Here is a 20,380-nt window from a genome sequence, read left to right as displayed (position 1 = left end):
CCCCCAGAGGTTTTAGCCAAAGGAAAATCACCAGCGCAGCAATGATAAGAATTGAGAATAAAAATAGCAATTGTGAGTCAATTTCACTATTCTTCATGGGACTAGGGCAGAACAGGAAAAAAAGTAAATGGGAGCGGGCGGGACTGGGAATCATAGGTCCGTTTTTACATATAAATATGAACTTCTGAAAAAACATTATTTTCTGATTTTTTTTATTGGGAACGGGATGGGATGGGAGTCATTCTTCGAGGATTGGGACAGGACAGGTTTTTTTTTTGCGGGGGTGGGATGGGACAGGAGTGAAAATGCACTACCATGTCACCCTCTATCATGGATGTATAAAGAGCTATAGGTCTGTGTTTGACCGAGGGCGGGGCTCAGCTACACACACATGCAGAGCTGAGGCGGTCAGGATGAAGTGTGGCTTCGGCTGCATTCACACAAAATCCAGCAATGTGGCGCCTTCCTGCAGGGTTGTGCGAAGGTGTGGCCATGTTTATTTTTGCTTACGTAACTGCTGTGAAACAATCAGAAAATAATGTTTTATTTCTCTGATTTGCTGCTTTGTTCTCACTAACACTGCTCCCTCTCTTCATTCACTCCCTAGCTCGCTCAGTCACCGCTGCAAACAGTAAGGTTTTGACAAATCCTACTCATTCTGCCTTTAAAGAGTAACTCATTTAATCCAATGAACCACTTTATTCAAAGTGAGGATTTTGTTCGAGGATTAAAACATTTTTTTTAGGGTGATGATGTCATAAAATATGATGACAGACATTTGAAACGTCATTCTTAAACCTCAATAGAAGCTTTGAATCTAAATAAAATTACATTCGGTTTAGCCCTACATTTTTGTTTATCAAATGGTCAGAAATAACAGGAAATGCATAGATTTCTATCAAATAAGGTAACACAGACTCATTGCCTTTACTGTATGTGGACCGATCATGCTTGCTGTCGTGCATAGTCACCCCCCAAAGGGCCATTTTGAGCCAGGAAAAACCCTGTAAACCACATATATTATTTTGGAATTGACAGTTATGTCTGAAAAAAGCATCAGATTTATTTTTTAGCTCTACGACATACTCCTGTGAATATGTCAAAATCAGAAAGAAATGGATGGGAAGCAACAAGGAAAGAAAGTTTATAATGTTTTGAGTGGGAGTCTGTAATAAATGCATTTTTTAAATTATTATTAGAAGAGGATAAATCAAGGCTAAAATGATCAAAAGGGTTAGGTTAGATCATGTTAGTGATAAAGCATTAGAGGCACTTTTAGACTGGTGTAATGAAGTATGGCAGGAGGGCAGATTGCCCAGAATTTGGAAGCCAGTAAGCCTATTAATTATAGGTAGATTGCTTCGCTGAAATCGTTGAAATCTTTGTAATCTTTGTGAGGTAATGGAACATATGACAACGAAAAGACTCACAGAGGCTGAATCATGTCTTTAAGTGGGGTCATGAAATGGAAGGTCACCATGGAAATGGAGATAAATAGAAGATAAACAGGAAAATGGTTGCAGCTGCGTTCTTGATGTGGATGGAAATTAGGATTTGATATATAAGGGTTAGTTATTTCTCGAAAATTTCAGGTATTTTCATTTACCAGGACAGAGGATTTTTACTCTAGTCATCCTGTTCAGGAGAGAGTATGAAGAATGTTCTTATCTTCTATTTTGAGTGGTAACGTGAAATATTCATAGTTGGCCAGAGATGGTCCAAAAAACCTACTGTTCAAACTACATTGCTGCCAGTTGTGTGACCAGGACTAGTATACCTCACCCCTCTTAAACCAGTCAATCAAATTTTGTAAATGCTGCAGTAGAGAAACAATAATAGTTACTTCCTCCTCTTTAAAGAATAAGTCTTGTGATGTTCTATAATATTCTTATTGTCATCAAATCCAATGAAAAGACCCAAACCAGCAATGAAGCAAAAAAACTGGTCCTACCTACAAGTTTTGTCTGTGTATTTTAAATACTGATATAGTTTATACCTCTATTATTGTACAAAAACAAACATGTATTAATCTGCCGCTGAAAATAGTCCCTAACAAATGTACTATTTACTCCTTTTTGAGTAACATTTACTAAATACTACAGTGCCCAACTGTTTAAGTAAATTATTGAACCTTTTAAAAAAAATAAACTATATATTTGTGAACTGGTTTTTAAGATTTACATCTTCAGTAGGAACCATTGCACTTAGGCCTGAGGGTCACAGACAGGGTAGGGAAGTCAGAAAGTATTGAGAGATGGAGTATAACATTGCTGGTTTTGGTCTTTTCAAGTCTGTCAATAAAGAAAATATAGTGTGTGTTTGTATATAGTAGGCAGTACAGCAAATGACAGGTGGAGTTCCAAAAGTCAGTATATTTTTACTCCTAATAATACCTACAGGCAATTCCGCCAACATCCAAACACCTGAAAAGTGTAAAAAGACACAGTAATGTTTCTACAGACTAGCCATAAATTATGGCAAGGAAATGTAAACAGGCACGTTGTTCCTTCACAGTCCTAAGAGCTGGATAAGTATTGCAGTTCAATATAGAGCAAGCTGTTCAAAAAATCACTGTGCCAAGATGAGGCTTTTTACAACCTTTGCTTAACAGAAGAATAGAACAGACATGGACAGACATGCAATAGATGTTGTGTGTACAGAATAGACCAACATAGTAAAATTACAATATGGACAATCATGATGACAAAGTTATGAATAGATTATGACATATATGAAGAATATGGCTCCAGGAGGATGTTGAGCAACTTCAGGTGTTGGCAAACAGACCATGGAGTCACATGACCTCCTCTTCACCATGGAGACCTGGAAGAGGACAGACACACAAGAGGCAAAACTCATAAAACTCACATATCCTGCAACCAATAGAATCAGTGAGCATGCAGTAAGAGAAATAGCAATACAGTTTTAGTACTCTAGCGTTCCAGTTATCATTGCCCATACTGGGTGTTGCGATGCGACTGCTAGCACACTCTGAGTCTCTTTCTCTGTCTCTGTCCATCAGTCTGACAGTTTATGTTCCAGTCTAGACTAGTCCAACTTTGCAGATGGCACTTAGGTGGGCATTGCATTGCAGACTGGCAGGCCTACCAGTGCTACAAAGGGTTGAGGGTATTAGTTTATGTATTTGCTTGTGCTGTCTGTATTTTCAGTGTGTATTTTGTGGTGAATGTGTTGTCAGATTGTTGAATCTGTTTCTCAATTTGCTTGTGTCTTATTTATCTGCAGTTGTATGTGTTTTCTTCAGTTGCAATGTGTTGAGCTCACTCAGACACCGAAATGGTGGGACTCAAGATGCAGCAAGTTTTGGTCTGGTTTTTATTATTAAGTGAATCGGTAGTGAAAAGTACAACTGTAATATTCAGTGATTCAGTCCAGCGATTGGTATTGGTGATCGTTGTCGACCCTGAATAGCCTGATTTGATCATGCCTAATGTTCAATACAAAAAATACGTAAACTGGTATGTGATGTTTTTCTATTGGTTTCTTTTCCTTCATTTTCAATTCATTTATGCGTCCTCACAAAATAGGTGATGCTGGATGGCTGGAAGTTTATGTTTTCAACACTGAAGGAAGTTGAACCCTGATCATGGGGATTCCATTGAAATGAATGGATTTTGGCCTCAAATTTATAAAGGCTGGTGTGACCGAGCCCTAACCCTCTGCTTTATTTTTATGATTCCACAAGCGGTCGGCCATGTGCTATCACACCCAACCTCTGCTGTTGAGTTAAATATCAGTCACATTTATACCCTTTGCTTCAGCAGAGGAATGTTGGCCCACATCTTATCTGATGCCCAAAAGCACTGTGAGATGGACTTGATTAAGGCTTTAGGCATCACCAAAGGCCTGGTAAGGTCAGAAAGTTCTGGTTTTGCTCCTCATAGCAGCACAGCAAATACAGTTACCTTGTCAGGACAGGCATTGTTCTTCTGTTTATAATATATCAACAGAGAGGGTCAATCTTGAGCTGACTTAACCATGGGAGCATTGTATGAAGGCCCATAAGAGAACAAGAGCTACAGTATGTATGAAGACTTGATGGAGAAGTGCTACCTGTAGAGGTAGACTGTTGAGGGTTCACTTGCCAGCCTGTCTGCAGTGCCACGAAACTAGAAGCGCTCGAGACCATCAGTTTCACGGCACTGTTTAGATGTGCATAAAAACACATATGGTAGTGCCAGTGTGTGTGTTGTGTGTGTGTGTGTCTGTGTGTCAAACTCAACACAGACAGCAGAGGACAGAAGCAGCGTACCCGTAAATGACAACAAAACGTGGTATAGACTCTCATGGTATGTGTCCATAGGGGTTTTTGGACACGAGGGGTTGCACTGCTTCCCAGCATTGGATGTTTGATAGGTGTGCCGCTAGATGTCACAATAGTTGATTGACAGGTGCTCTCCTAGCCTGAAACACAACAGGAAACACTTCCTGGCTGCACCTGATTGAACGAACGTTTTCACTCGTGGGCTGTCTGCTCCTAGATTTCAAACCGTACCAACATGACAGCTCATTTGGAAACTTTCTCTTATATTATGAAAATAGTTCTGAAAACATTTGAGGCGAGAAATAAGTCATGCAGTTGCTAAATCTGTCTTCATTTTAGATTGTTTTTCAGGGGTTTTCCAGAGGCAGCGAGTCGTGCTGGACGCCCCTGATTTGCATAAAGTAGCCTAGAATCAACTTTATGTAAATGAGTAAACAGCCAGCATGACGGCCTGTCTCTCAAAACGCAACACTACAGCTACCAGAATGCATTGTGGGGCTTTCTAAATAGACAATGAATGGAAAGCTTGGAAATGGCGGATCTTGTGGACACGTACCATCAGCATACTTTGTTTAATACATGACTATTTTGGTACAAACATTTACCCGCCAGTGTGGCGAATAGCCTTCCGAGATTTACTCATCAAACAGAAAATCTACCCGGATTTGACGCTTGGTGGGCCCTGCTTTGATATTAAATCCATGTGGCCATTTATTTTAGCTGTTTATCCTCAACAGATAAGATGCTTTCCTGTGGATTGTTAGATATCTAACAAGAAAAAGATCTGGTCTGTAGATTGGTCTGTCTGTTGGTTGGCTGGATGGTCCACTCACAACTTTGGTCCAGACTGCAATATCTCAACTACTATTACTGGATTGCCATCAAATTCTGTACAGACATTCGCGATTCCCAAATGAAGAATCCTAATGATTTAAGTGATCCACTAACTTTCCTGTAGCACCAACATGTGGTTTTCATTTATGGTTTTGAGTGAAATGTCTGAACAACTATTGGATGGATTAGCATGAATCTGGCAACAATCATTCATGTCCCCCTCAGAATGAATTGTAATAACATTGGACTTTTCATCTAGCAGCATCACCAGATAAAATTTTTAACTGGTACAATATTTTGGTTTATGACTAATACCTGCAAAATATTCCCATCAGCCTCAGCTCTGCTTTATATTCAGTGCTAAACATTATACCAGCATGTTAGTATTGTCATTGTGAGCATGTTAGCATGCTGATGTTAGCATGTTAGCAATACTGCTCACTGGCCACTAGCTGTGTTTCATTGCATTTTTAGCACAGGCTTGTATAACTAAAAAGCCACTAATCTGGACTCTCACATTAAGAAATTTAATTATTTGAATAAAAAGAATTTAATATTTGGCAATATTTTATATGTTTGTCTTTCATGGGACTAACAATGGCTGCATTAGATACAAGTCCAGTTTCTGGATTGATAAAATTACACTCAATTACCAAGGAGTGCAGAAGAAAGGCTTGACAGCAGTCTATAATGGCTGTCAGATGGGTCAAGAAGAGATTTTGTGATGAGAGCAGTGGGTCTAACTGAGTCAAAGACAGATGGTTCACAGCCAGATGTCAGGGAGAGGTTGATGATATCAGTCAGGAAGTAGAGCAGATCAGTGGCGATGGTCCGGGAGGGGGAGAAGGGAGTGGGTTCAAGAGGGCAGAAGTTAAGTCCGCTCATGGGAATTTTTTTAGGACTCATGAGGAGGAGACAGTGAGCAGAGGGTAGCCCGGAAGATCAGCCTCTGCTGTCATCACTCTGCTTCTGTAGTGAACAGAGGAGGGAGGAGTAGTGCTGAGACGAGAGGAGAGGATAAACACGAGTTTCTGTGGGTCAGAACAGGGGACTGCAGATAGAGGCAGAGAGAGAGGAGATGAGATACTAAAACTCTTCCAAGAAAGCCAGACTTATGGAATTTTCTCCTAGCTGCCTGAAGGCTTGTCCATTTGATTCACCAGGTGGTTTACAGCCAAGGAGCAGATAGACAAGCTTAGAGGAAAGGAGAGAAGGTCCAGAGGGGGTAAGAGGGCAGGTATAAATGTTGAGGTCAATGAGGAGACACAGGAAGGAGTCATCTGGAGGGAGTAAAGAGAGGGGAGCTGAGGACAGGTGGAAGCAGAGCGATCACAAGATATACCTAGTGGTGGTGGTGGTGTCAGGAAAACCAGTTTAGAAGAGATCTTAAAGAGGGCAGTGGAGAGGGAAATAAGTGCTGGTTAAGAACACGGAAAGGGTCAAGAGAGGCTAGCGGCAAGGGCCTTCTTCTTTTCTCTCTCTCTTTTTTTTAAAACAATGTCTGAATGATTTAGGAGGCCTAGAAATAGAGAGGGTCGTGGAACATGCCAGGGATTATAGATATTTATTGTTTCAGAACTGTCATCATAGGACCAAGAATTTCTCTTTGTACCCATGGTTGTTTGCGAGTTACTTACATTTTTAGAAATGCCCTCAATCCCTATTCCTTATTAGAAATTGGATGTCTAAATGCTGATGGCAAATCTGAGTTTGGCATGGGCCCACCTTAAATCTTACATTTATGGACAAAGGTCTTTTGACATTTCCAGTATTCCAATATTTCTTTTCAGGGTTCCTAAACATTATAGCAATATGTCAGACTTATTGCTGTAAGTGAAATCCGATAGACCAATCCATATTTACAAATCTGCTTCGGATTTACTGATACTTGACATTAGGGGTATAACGTTACGTTAACGTTATCGTCCCAAACCGTTCTGTACAGGATGTTCGGTTCGGTATGCGACTTCCTCGGTTTGGTACATTTGGTACAACAGCTGTAATGATTAGTCGATTAATCCATTATTTGATCAACAGAAAATTAATTGGCAACTATTTTGATAATTGAGTAATCGTTTTAGTCATTTTTAAGCAAAAAGCCAAATGGGCTGGTTTTATGCTTCTTAAATGTGAGAATTTTATGTTTTTCTTTTTCATACATAATAGTAACCTGAATAGCTTTGGATTTTTTTGACTGGTCAGACAAAACATAACATTTAAAGACGTCATCTTGGGCTCTGGGAAATTACACATTTTTCACTATTTTGATAGACAAAATTATTAATCCATTAAAAGAGAAAATAATGTGCTGATTAATCAATAATGAAAATAATCGTTAGTTTAGGCTGGGAAATTAGCACCAGCCACCAGCCAAATGATGGTAAAATATGAAAGTGGCTGGTAGATTTCAGACAATGATTTACTATTGAGTTGCTGATAAATTTGAACATGTATCTGTCAGTGTCTGGTAGCTGTTCACATTTTAAAAGTTTATTTCCTACCCTGAGCCCTACATTGCATCATGCAGTATGTTGAAAAGACACTTTGTCTTGTGTCTTATCCCCATGTCACCCAATTCCTCCATACTGTATCTTATCACATCTCATCTCGTCTGGCTGTCTGTTTGATCTATTTGAACAACTGACTGGCATATTTACTTTCCTAACTTTCTCATACAACTTTGTGACATGTGACCCGTGTTAAACATCATGTTACCCATAATGTTATACTGTAGATATCACAAAATGTTGAGAGCTTGGATAATTTCTGCCCCAGAAAACATGTATATATAGATTTTTTAATTATTGCTCATTGTCATATTTTTCAGAGCAAAGTGGTGGAGAGAACCTTTCCTCATGCTCAGTCTCATTTCCTTTAACTCCCTTTTACTGTATCTGTTACTTTGGTTACTTTTTGCAGTGTGTGTTGTACTAATGCTTTTTATATGTGTAAATCCTCTCAGTGAAACTGTAAGTTTGTCTGTGTCAAGTATACAAACTTCTTTGCATTTATTGCGCTTGACCATGTATGCCACACTTTAATGGTATTCCAGTCGAACACATTTAAATTCTATGTGCACAGTGTGCGTTTGGTCTAGATGATGTCCTCTCTTTTCCCTTCTATGACCTTGCACATCTTTTCAGCTGGAACCCAGCTGGTTTTCAGTGTAATGCTCCTTTACATGTAATATGTTTTGTCCATAGGTTTTTATAAAACATCTTCTACAGTAAATGCTAAGACTTGGAGGCATTTGAGTTCAATTACAGTAGTTTTGGTCTTATAATGTGCTACAGAATGTTTAATTTTATTTGGTTCACCTTTCTTATAGCAGTTTAATTTTAATTTTGCCAAGCTTAAATTAGGAATTTAAGCATTCAGTAATGGCCAAATAATTTAGTAAGTATTTGTACTTCTGCATTTACTTAGTATTGCTGTAACTAGAGTAACTAGACTGTCAATAAGTGACTCCTATGTCACTTTTTCCCAGGCCGTGAATTTCTAGTCTATTACTTCAACATCAGTTGCTTAGCACCACCTTGTGACGAAACAGTCCTGAGAAAACCCCAGGCCCCACCAGTTTACCATTTGTACTTTATATATCAAGTTACTTCCTGATTCATGCGAATAAATAAATAGAGAACATTTCTATACCTCCTTTGATTTTTTTAACAGCTATTCTCCCATTCTGTAACTCAGTCATGTTTTATGGTTGGCACCAACTCCAACCACATGACAGTCACAAGGCATGATTTCAGCGGACCTCACCCTTCTCAACAGTGGATTTTATTTATGTTCATCTCTCAAACAAATTCCCACTGTTGCTTAAATCAATCCACAAAAGAACACCCTCATAACCTGAAAACATTTTTTTTTTTACACAGTGATGTAAATTAAGCTAAAGAGATAAGAGTTCAGATAAAAAAAACATCAGCCACACAGTGCTGTAATGTTTTATGTATGGCCCCAGTCTGACATACTGAAAGCCTTACAAATAATGTTTAAACATGAAAAACACTCACACCACATGAGCGTAACAAAAATCCAGTAATGATGAAACCTGTAACAGGATGAAGTATCTACCAAGCAGGCCATCATCCTGTTACAGGTTTCATCACTGCCAGTGTATCATGTCTTGCATAATGTCTTTCAGAAGACACTTGTCATGTTAGTGTTCTACATAACAATTTCTCAGTTTTTCTGCAGTGGTTGAGGTTTGCCAAAACTGTATAAATATTGCATTAAATTAAATGAAATTTATATGTATGATAAGTGTGATATTTAACTCTATAAAGACTAAAAATTGCAAAACAAAACTTTTATTTGGGGACTCTGACAGACCCATTAGCAGACATGTTGGATCAGCTGGGGTTACACTAATTAGAGTGGAATCTGTACGACACTGTACGCTGTCACCCCATCACGCATAGGCCAAGTTCATTCAGGAGTAATTTAATTGCATACTTAATGTCTGAATTATTCTTGCGCCAGCAGCTACATGGTATGGCGAGGACAAACACTTTATGTCATGATTTTGGACACTGAGGGTGAAAGCAAGGATTTCAGACAGTACTTTCTATTCCAGGTGCAAAGCATTTGATGCAACATTATTATGAAAGAATAAGATCAGCGGCATCGAGGGCCAGTACCAGTCCATCATCTATGAACATCCCCCTCCCAAACACATTTAAAGCACTTTTAACACAACCACCACCCAAAAACACATTTACTACACCATGAAAATTTGCATAAGTTGTTTTATTCATAGTTATTGTCCTTTTTATATTTCTTTTATATAACTGTTTTGTCTTTTGTTGAAGTGGACATCCTGTAAAGTTAAGCCTGAAGCCCTTAGCTGAGTTGTTTGCACATCACCCTCTGAACAGAAAAGAAAGGGTAAGAGGAGGAGTGGAGTGGGGTTTTCCTCCTTCTCGTTCTCTCGCTCTCTCTTTAACTCTCTTACAGTATCCCAACTCAACCTTTACTTTCATTTGTTTGAACAAAGAGTGTACCTTACAGTATATTTACACATCATACTGACTGGCTGTTTAACAATTTCCATTTAGATAATGAACTTTCATGGTTTGCTTCTTCATTTCCATATTTTTCTACAGTCATATTCTCCTTTGATCCACTTTCTCCTTTCATGCTAACTTTGTAGTGAGATTTTCCTTGTCATCACTGTAATCATCATCACCAATATCATCATCATCATTGTAATCTTTTTCATCATCAACATCATCATAACTTCATAATCACCGTTATTATATCGATATAGCTCTTTTCAATAGATTTCTCTCTGACAACTGTACAATCGTACACAGTGTTTGACTTTTATATATATTTTTGGGAATATATTATTTAAACCTAAGAAAAGAGAAACATAATCCCAAATAAAATATATTAGTATCCCAAAGTAACAAAATCATGCATGTTTTAATGTATTTGTCCATAAAAACAAAACAAAACAAAAAAATTACATAATGGATGGGATCTGGTTTTATTTACAAATTGATCTTGGCACTGTTTTTGTTGTCTCTTGCTGGAAACGGGAGTGGCCATAAAGAATACTTTTGACATTACTGAGCACAACACTCCGGATATTATAAGTCAGTGACCTGCTATAAAAGGCAGGTTTGCGAGACATATTCTTTTTTTAAAGCACAAAAAAAAAATAAAAGAAAGAGGGGAAAAGAACAACATTAGAGAGTTGACCAGGGGGCAAAACAGAAATAGTGTGTAGAAAACGTATTTTACTTCAGCTTTACACTGTGGCAGTTTCCTCTTTTAGGCAGAAACCCTGTGACATCATGTCTACTGACATTTTTTTCACCCTCAGAAATAAAGGCCCTCCCCACGTCTCATCAGGTGCACTCACTGGTTACCATTGTTCCAAAATCCAAAAGATTGATTCTGACAAAATTCTTCTTGTAAAGCAGCATTAATTGACTCAGGCAAATAAAATAAAGGAGACAAAAGTAACCGAAAGCCACCAGTACAGACCTACTACCTCAGGTTTGGCAGGCAGGTATTGGTAGCTGTGTAAAATTGCCAGTGTTGCCTTGTCAAACAAGTGCTTGACTGTTGATCCAAATATCTTATGTGTGAGCAAACGTAAGGATGTGTGTCAGTGTGTGTGTCAGTGTGTGTGTGTGTGTGTGTGTGTGTGTGTGTGTTTGGGTGTCTCTGCATACTCATATTCAGTGCAAACACATTGGGTAAAAATCCCATCTTGACCATGGCCCAACAGCTCTGTTGTTTCAAGTGAAACATTTGAAACACTGAATCAACAGTATTGTCTTACTACCTCATTGCCTTTGCAGTTCTCTGTTGCACCTCTTCAAATAGATAAACTGTCAGGCAGACTGATATGCCTTTTGTTTATCCAGCCTGATGGCGGGCAAACTAGCTTTATCCACCCCCCACCCCCACCCCACCCAGCGCCAGGTCCTAGCACAGCCCAATGTACTTGAGATTATTCTGGATGATCACGTCCGTGACAGCATCGAACACAAACTGGATGTTGCTGGTGTCAGTGGCACAGGTGAAGTGCGAATAGATCTCCTTGGTCTCCTTGTTGCGGTTGAGGTCCTCAAACTGCCGTTGCACATAGACAGCTGCCTCCTCATAGGTGTTCTGACCTTTGTAGTCAGGGAAGCACACTGTCAGAGGAATGCGTTTGATCTTCTCAGCCAACAGGTCCTTCTTGTTGAGGAAGAGGATGAGCGAAGTGTTGGTGAACCAGTTGTTGTTACAGATGGAGTCAAACAGGCGCAAGCTCTCTGCCATACGGCTCTGTGTGGATGTGGAAAGAGAAAGGAAATAAAAAAGAAGATCAGACTATGAAGAAATGATTTCACAGCAAGAAAAATGTAGTATGTTTTGAAGCAACGACCCAAATCAGCCCAATTTATCACACAATCAGACCTGATTCACACAAGCAGGATCATGTGATTTGGCAAAACCCTAGAGAGAAAATTAGACCATGTAAGGTCACGGCAAGATTTGAGGATGAAAATGAAGAGAAGACAAGAGGAGATCTAAAGTCATCCAGCACAAGTCACACATATCCACTTGCTTAGCCAAAGGTACGGCTTCTCTGTTATGTCAACAGAGACTTGAGACTTTAGACAGATGAAGACCTGAGTTTGAACTCTCACATTCTCCTCTGAAACCGCTGATTACTTCTTTTACCACCACTCTCTTTTCTTTGTCGACCGATAGGCTGTTTACACAGAGGACAGACTGTTCTAACCTTCTCTTCTAAGTCTCAGCCACTGAGACTTTTCCAGTGCACCATAACTGGTCTTGTTCTATGATATTGTTTTCTTCATCTGCCTTCAGCTTCATAAATACAGCTTAATAATAAATGTCTTCCAAATGTTGGTGTATTATCATTTATAGCCAGTAGAACCACATTAGGTGACTTTTTTTTCTTCAAAATTAAGTTAATACATTTATTTCTCAACTCTATAATGAAAATCACTGTCTGCCATGTCCTGCAGTTAGTCATAAGATACAAAAACAAAAATATGAACAATGTGACTGGTATCAACATTAAATCCAACCTTTAACACTGTACCATAAATAAAATAGTTTCATTTAAAAAAAATAATGATATTAAATGGAAATTCAACCATTCCATTCAACATTTTCGAATTTCCACATTTAATTTGCAGAATGGTAAAATATGCTGGTTTTGGTGCACAGGAAAAAGTCTATGCGCATCTGTGTGTATAAGTGTCTATGTGCATGTATGCATCCATGTGCTTCCATACAGTTTGTGCTCATGTGACGTTGAATGTATAAGAGAAAAAGAAAGTTGATCTGTTCATGGCAGCTGCTGGCATGTGGTGACTGGCCAGTAGCTTGTGACTCGGAGGTTGTCAGAAGGAAGACTGCTGTTTAAAAGGTTACAGAAACAACAGGATGCTCTGAGCAAATCACAAGATCTGCACAGCATGAAAAAAAGATATTGAGGGGAACAACGAAGGATTAGTCAATCATAGTGCAGACTCAAAGTAAACTCTGATTATTCAGTGGTGTAAGTGCACTATTTTTGGATAATGATGAAAGGGCTACAGTCATGAGAAATCAAAGTTGCATTTAAATCTTATATGCAGCCCCAAAAAAAACATTTTACAGCTGTTAATGTACTGTAGGTTAAAACAACTATATTACCATGTTGAATTATTTATGTCCACAAAAGCTGCCTCGTTATAATTAATTATTATTGAAAAACGTAAATGGTTTCACTTAAAAATATTGCCTTAATAAATATTAGTTGCAAAACAAACCAGTAATATGTTATTTGGTTATGTTGGTCCCTTTTTAAGAGAAGAAAGTTTCTAGGCAGTCTGTCAAATTTGACAGAGTAGCCCATAATAAAAACATCCCTGAAGGAAAACTGTGGAAGGGACAAAGGCTTCCAAAATCACACTGAAAATATATTGAGGTCTGCTGAACCACAATTACTGCAAACTTACCACTAGATACTGTAAAAAAGTATCCAAAAGACTTTTTGTCCTACTAATAAATGAGATAATTGTTTAAACAACTAAAATGACACACCACAGGAAGAATGAAAAGAATGTAGCTTTTGTTCAATACAAATTGCATAAGAGTGTGTCTGCAGAATCTGTTGCTGACCCCAGTTGTGCACTGAAGGGTTAAAACTAGGGCTGCTCAATTAATCGAAATATTATCGAAATTGTAATATGGCCAAGTGCAATATCCAAATTGCAGAAGCTGTAATTTTTTGATAAAGGTGAAATGTGTAACAAAACAGCATTAAAATGAAGTACTGTAGCGCTGCAGAGATGCCCTGGCCTACAAATGTTGTTCTCCAGATGTGAGAAAACATGTTTGTTTGATACAGACCCCAACAAATGTCACATCATCATAAGTTCACTAGTTTTTTCAGTGAAAATGAAAATTGTGATCCAAAAATGATTATTCCCATTAATTGTGAATCATATTGCAAAATCTGTTAAAACAATCGCAATATGATTTTTTTTTACCATATCGTGCAACCCTAGTTAAAACTGCTCCTTTTTCATCCATATGTCTTCCTTTTTGCTCCCATTCTCTCACATTTAGCCGTTCAGATTGAAACATAAACTATAAGCTCTTCTTTCTGTTTAAGTATGTGGGACTAAGACTGGCCCCTAAACATTGTAGACCACACAAAGACATGTCACACTGTTTGACCTCACGCCTCCTCTTTCCAGGGTGTCAAAACAAGAGCCCAGCTGCTAAGAGAGCATGGCAGGAGACAACCAGCTGAGCCCCGGGAGTCTCTAGTCTCTTCACCTGGCCACTACAGAGCTCGTACAGTAAGAGTTTCTTAATGGGGAGTGGGAGGAGGGGGAGAGCAACATCCAGGAGCACTAAAGCATGCAGATCCCCTTCCTTCGCTTCAAACACCCACTGATACACAGATACGCAAACACACATATACGTACCCACACACACTGCTTTCCCCCTCACCGCCTCCTGTCAGAGTAGTCCAGTCCATGCCTTAATTAAGCTTAAGTATTAATGAGGAAGTTCATCCCAGTGTCATTGCTTTGTTTCCCATAAATACAAATCACTTAAGTGTGCAGCCACCCCTTCTTAATTCATTAAGGTTCATTTTAAATGTCACTGCCTTACAAAAAGGGGTGCTTTGCACTTATCCATCTACCAAGATCATTTTCTCTGTCACCGTGTTTCTGCTGTACCTGAAAATTACATTATTTAGGCTGCTCCCTTTCTGTTTTCCCTGTCTGTTTAATTACTAATTGTCTCTATTACTAATGTTACTGTGGGCACACTTTGTGGGCAACACTGCTGGGTTTAGATTTGAAAACAAACACACAAACAGACAAACACATTACAATTGTACATAATATTATTCTTGCAAAATTACATTTTTTATTATCAGCTAACCACATTTAAATCAATAAAGTATTTCCAACAATTTTGTATATTTGTTTATTTTATGTTGTAGATAATGTTCAGCTGAAGGTAAACTTGTTCAAACTCATAAAAATTGTCTTTTGCTGTATCTTTATTCTTTTGTAATGCATAAGAGTATGATGTGGATAATACAATATTGATTTCTGTATCCACTCAGCCAAACCTAAAATGATGACAAAGAATAGCTTTGTTCTATTATGAGGCATAAAGCGAGACTACTATGGGTGAGCTAACTTAATACTACATGTAAAATGGATAGTTTAGCACTAAACCTTCAGACTGGAGGTCATCTTTCGTGCATTTCAATAACACAAGATAAATTGAATCTGGGAAACATACAATAAATAAGCTTTTGCTATTACAATTTAGTAGTGCAATAGCTAGCAAGTATAGGGGATACATCGAAACCTCCTTGAACAGTCTCATTCTGTTTCCTGGAAAGCTCGTTTTCAAAACACCATTATGTCATAAGAAGCAATTGAATTACATGATAGTAATGCCTTTGATAACTCATTAGGCGGTTAAGATGCTGTAGCTGAGTGAGGGTGAATATTCCTGAAGACAATACATTCTGAGACATCGTTCTGACACCTACCTCTGTGTTTCTGAAGGGAAGGTTGGTGTGATTTAAAGCCACTGATCAGGGAAACTGTCATTTTACATTCAGATCACATACGTCATCTTTGCTGTGGCTTGAAGGGAAAAGTGCACATGACAAACTTTGACATAAAAGCATGAAACACCAGTAATTCATTTTCAGTCTTTCATGTGATAGGCACTTAATTCCTCTGCGAGAGATTATCAAAATACTAATAACTGAAACAAGAGAAATAGAGCTGACACTGCAGTCAGTGTCTGCCTTGATGTTTGGCTAACACAAGCTTGAACAACCACTAACCTCACATCTAGGCTTTTAATTTTCACCTCACATAGACACAGAATTCACTGCAGTTGCTCATCCTCAGCCGTTGCATATAAACCTGCACTACACATTCATAATACCGCACCCACACTTGCGCAGGCACACAATACATGCATGCACATATACACCTCATATCTATTCTCTCCAGCGCTGCTGTTTGTTCCCCCTCCCCTCCTTTCCCCTTCTCATCCTCCCTACCCTAGTCACAGCTCACTGTCAACAGCACAGGATTAGGAGCATTTGACTGGCCTGTTGCTAAGCAACAGTAACCATGGCAACCGATTCATTATGAAGACAGGGATGGGACAGGGAAAATACATCAGGGAATGGGTTGATGGGTAAATGTTGTACTGTAATTATTCTGGTGTATTTTCTATCTTGTGTGAGCTGGTGCATTGAAACTGAACCATGAGGATCTGGTCTGACGTCTGGTTTGTTTTCTGCTTGTGTGACATTGTATAAAGCTTTGAAGGTTAAGATCACTAAGATGATCACTGAACACAACAAGCCATCATTATAAAAACGACACCTTTTGTGCAGACCGGATCATCATGCATTCGCATGCACATAAAAACTAACAAATGTCTCAAAATTCAAATTGACAGTTGTATGACTGACTGAATTTTTCGACAAACACAGAGCTTTGCCACCTTTGGCCGTGCCATTCAACTTCCATAATCAGTCCTGTTGTTTTTCCATTAGATAAGACATAATTCATGGAGCCTCTCTTCAAACATGCTCATCAACAAAGCATTATGCTATTATTATAGCAGATTTCCACAGAGACTGAGTTTCAGTCCTTGCAACTTAGACAATGAAATAGAAGAGTCAGAGTTGCACTTGAACTAAAATTGATGAGTCACCTCTGGTCCAGAAAGTTGATGATTGTTTCAACAAAGTTTTATTTCACATCAATTAATTTGTTGATTTCAGTTAATTAAAGTAACTGTTCATGCCTATATATTAAAAAGAATACATTGCACTTATTGACTCAGTTGTGTTAGTGCTAAGGTAAAGAAGGTCATAGATATGATTGCTGGCAGGTTCATGTTAGGCTTATATGGGGATAGGAAGGTCTCTTAATCAGATGTCAGCGTTTTGCATTGAGTCAAAAGTGTGAATATTATTGATCCTGGAGGAAAAACTGCTAAGGCAGTTAAAACTAATTAAAATTACAGCTTCCCTTAAAAATACAGGAATTGGCATTAAAAATATAACACATTGTTTTTATTGCAAAAGAGCTATTAATTAGCAATCAGTATATGTACAACAGCTTTAGTGCAAATGTATTCAACATTTAAACCAATACATGTGACACAGGTCATGCTTTCACAGTGCCTTCTAATATTGTCCCAGCTGTTTTTTAAGTCAAGTTCAGGTTAGGTTAATTTGTTAAAGGTTCGCCCAAAATTATCTTGCAAAAGGTTAAGGGAAGGATGTGGTCATGTTGAGCCTGCACAGTCATCTCCTTTTTGTACAAGCTGACTAAACAGATGGAAACCATTTTTTTTTTAAATATGTACACATTTCCCCTGAGATCAGTCTGCCTAATATTCTGCGTTTAGTAGAAGCTTTCTTGCTCCAGTCAATTGTCAGTAACTGTTTTCCAGTAGATTGAAATATGTTCACTTGTTACATTGTCTGTGCTTTGAGCATGCTAGCTGACATGTTTTTTTGCTATTATCATAACTATTAGTGTGTTAGAAGCATGTTTTTTCTGCCTAACATACAGATGGCTTCAGCATTTTGACATGTTCGTAATGTAGGCTACTGTAACTTGGTAAAATTCCTCAGGATATATTTGTATCTAAGTATCTCATTTGTAGGTATTGTATATTGGTTTGTTTATTCTAAAGGGATATTTCCTAATCTGTTGTATTTTTCTTTTATTTTCTATACTTCAATAGCTTGTCAGTATAATTCTTTCTTTATACCCGAATCAGGGTCAGCTGAAACCCACAGGCGGTGTATACGCTCCCAAATATCATGTTGTCTTTAGAGCGTCATTACTCCTCAACGGCTTGAGCTAAAGACTGTTTTTTTCCTGTTAAAGTACAGAAATTCAGCTGACCGGGTAGCCCCTGCGCTTGTGCATGTGAGTAATTTACTTCTGCTAGTAAAAGTAATATGAAAAGTTGTAAAAAATGTGGATAATCTCACCCTCTGCCCAGCGCTTTGCTCATTCTTTCTTTGTGTATAGCGATCATTTCTCATCCACCATCTTTGTTGGTGATGTAAGAGTCACATGTCTGAATCGGACACTTCTATTGGCTAGAGTGGATGATGTCACAGCCAATCGGTATGTCTGATTCAGAGGCATGGCTGTGTTGTGTGTATCGTAATGGGACAGGAGGAGCAAACCAGAGAGGAAAAGTTTGTACAGAAACAAAGAGATATAGACAGATACAAAGATACAAACACATGACAAAAAAGACATAAGTGCAGCTGACGCGTTGGAGATTATTTTTCAAGGAGATGTCAAAGACAGTGACAACAACAAGTCTGCACCCGAGTCGTGCTATTCAGAGGATGAGAGGATTTTCGCCGATGTGTAAATCCTTACAAGGACAAGTAAGTAATGCTATTATGAAATAAATACATTGTGATGTATTATGTAGGCTACAGAGTAGGGAAATGTAATTTTGGATTGCAGATATATTGTTTTTGCACACTAGGACAGCATTTGCGCTGTAATGCACACAGACCTACAGAATCTGATGTGTGTGCGTGTGTGTTTTCACTGTAAGCAATACTGATCATTATAGCATGGTAAAGTAAATGTATAGTATGTAAAATAAACAGACTATTACAGTAGAATAGCATAGGATGGATGTAAATAGTATTCGAAATAAACCAAATACTACCATAAACTATTTACAGTATATAGATATAAATAAACTTAGCCTTTTATTATTATTATTATTATTTTAGTCATTTCAAACCCTCCAGAAGGTGTGTTTGATGGGGGGAGAAGGGTTAGGCCACTGAGAAAGTGTGTGTTGAACAAGGCTTTGAGTAATCATTATTACCCAGTGAAATAGTAGTTTTATTTATTTATTTTCATATTTAATAGTGTGGATGCTGACAAGTTGGCCACCAACAGAGTGGAAGGAGGAAAGAGGAAGGCCGTTTCACCCCTGACCAACCCGCCAGGACCAGGAAGAATACCCCATTCTGGTGCAAGGTATGCCAGATGCCCCTGTGGGTGATTGTGGACAGGAACTGCCATGATGCATATCATATTTAGGGATATTTATTTTGTTATTATGGTTTTCAGTGCTGTTATCAATAAAATAAGTTTTAAAAAATGTTGGGGTTTTTTTTGTTTTATGGGCTAATACCCCCTATTATAGTGAATAGAAATCTTTATTGATATAGATCATTATCTGAGGTTGTGCTGACTCTGGGAATGTTGAAGCTTGACAACACTGTAAAAAATGACCCAAGGGTTAATGACCCAATCCTTTACCATCACATTGTACTGACCTGCATTCCATGGAGTATCTAACCTTAATCATAACTGATGCTTAAACCAACTTAACAGAAACAAAATTGGGGTTCACTGTTGATATAATAGCTAGTATATCATGTAAAATTTGTGACCAGAGACACGTACAGGACACAGATACAAACACTCTCCTCTTTCTCACATTGCAGATGTATGGAGCATGTAGAGGCTAGACTATATGTCAGGTAACAGCTGTTCAGCAGTGTTGTGTCAGCTGACAGTGATTATCGAAACGGGTGACTCCAAGATGTAGGAATTCACTGTGGAGCTTTCTGTAGATGTCAAAAGAACTACAGCGACATACCTGCACTCAATCCAGTAACATTTAGATTAGGTGTACAGTGAATGTGACATTTTTAATTGCTGCTACGTTATGCTGTTTTCCTTATGGTCCTGTAGATTTATGAGGGTGTGGCCTGATGTCCTGTATGGCTACCATTATGTGGTTTGTATGCTAGTACAGCCTCTCTTTCACGAATCTGCATAAGGCTTTTGTATAAATGTTCAGCCTACATTGTACCACAAATGACTGCAACATCTCAGCCATGAGATAAGTCAAGTGCTTCCATGTACTCATTATGAGTACTTTGTCACTGACGAGTTCAAATTTACAAATGTATTCAGCATCGCTGTGGTGTGATTGCATCAGACTAAATACAAGTGTGATGTTCAGTTTAAAATACATGTGAGTATATCATATCTGTAGGTCATAATTTAATTGCATCCTGAAACACTTCTGCACATTTCTGCTGCATGTATTTTCTATTCATCCATTAAATATTGTATCTAAATATAACTATACTTGGAGAAAATGGCGGTTACTAAGTAGAGCCCAACCGATTTATCGGTTTGAGCAACTACGCAGGGCCATAAC

At 38.4% G+C, this 20,380-nt stretch overlaps 1 protein-coding gene across 2 annotated transcripts in view; it reads right to left on the bottom strand.

Moving 5' to 3' along the window:
* Positions 1-9,552: 9,552 nt before the first annotated feature.
* Positions 9,553-20,380, bottom strand: part of gnaz (guanine nucleotide binding protein (G protein), alpha z polypeptide) — a 29,117-nt gene continuing 18,289 nt past the window's right edge. For both annotated transcript variants that reach the window (XM_044175200.1, XM_044175201.1), the window contains exon 3: positions 9,553-11,911. In XM_044175200.1, the coding sequence (XP_044031135.1) occupies positions 11,567-11,911 (345 nt within the window). In that variant the 3' untranslated portion in view covers positions 9,553-11,566. The remainder of the gene's footprint in view (positions 11,912-20,380) is intronic.

Source organism: Siniperca chuatsi, linkage group LG18 (genome assembly GCF_020085105.1).
Source record: "Siniperca chuatsi isolate FFG_IHB_CAS linkage group LG18, ASM2008510v1, whole genome shotgun sequence".
NCBI classification, from domain to species: domain Eukaryota; kingdom Metazoa; phylum Chordata; class Actinopteri; order Centrarchiformes; family Sinipercidae; genus Siniperca; species Siniperca chuatsi.
This window is presented reverse-complemented; position numbering and strand designations above follow the sequence as displayed.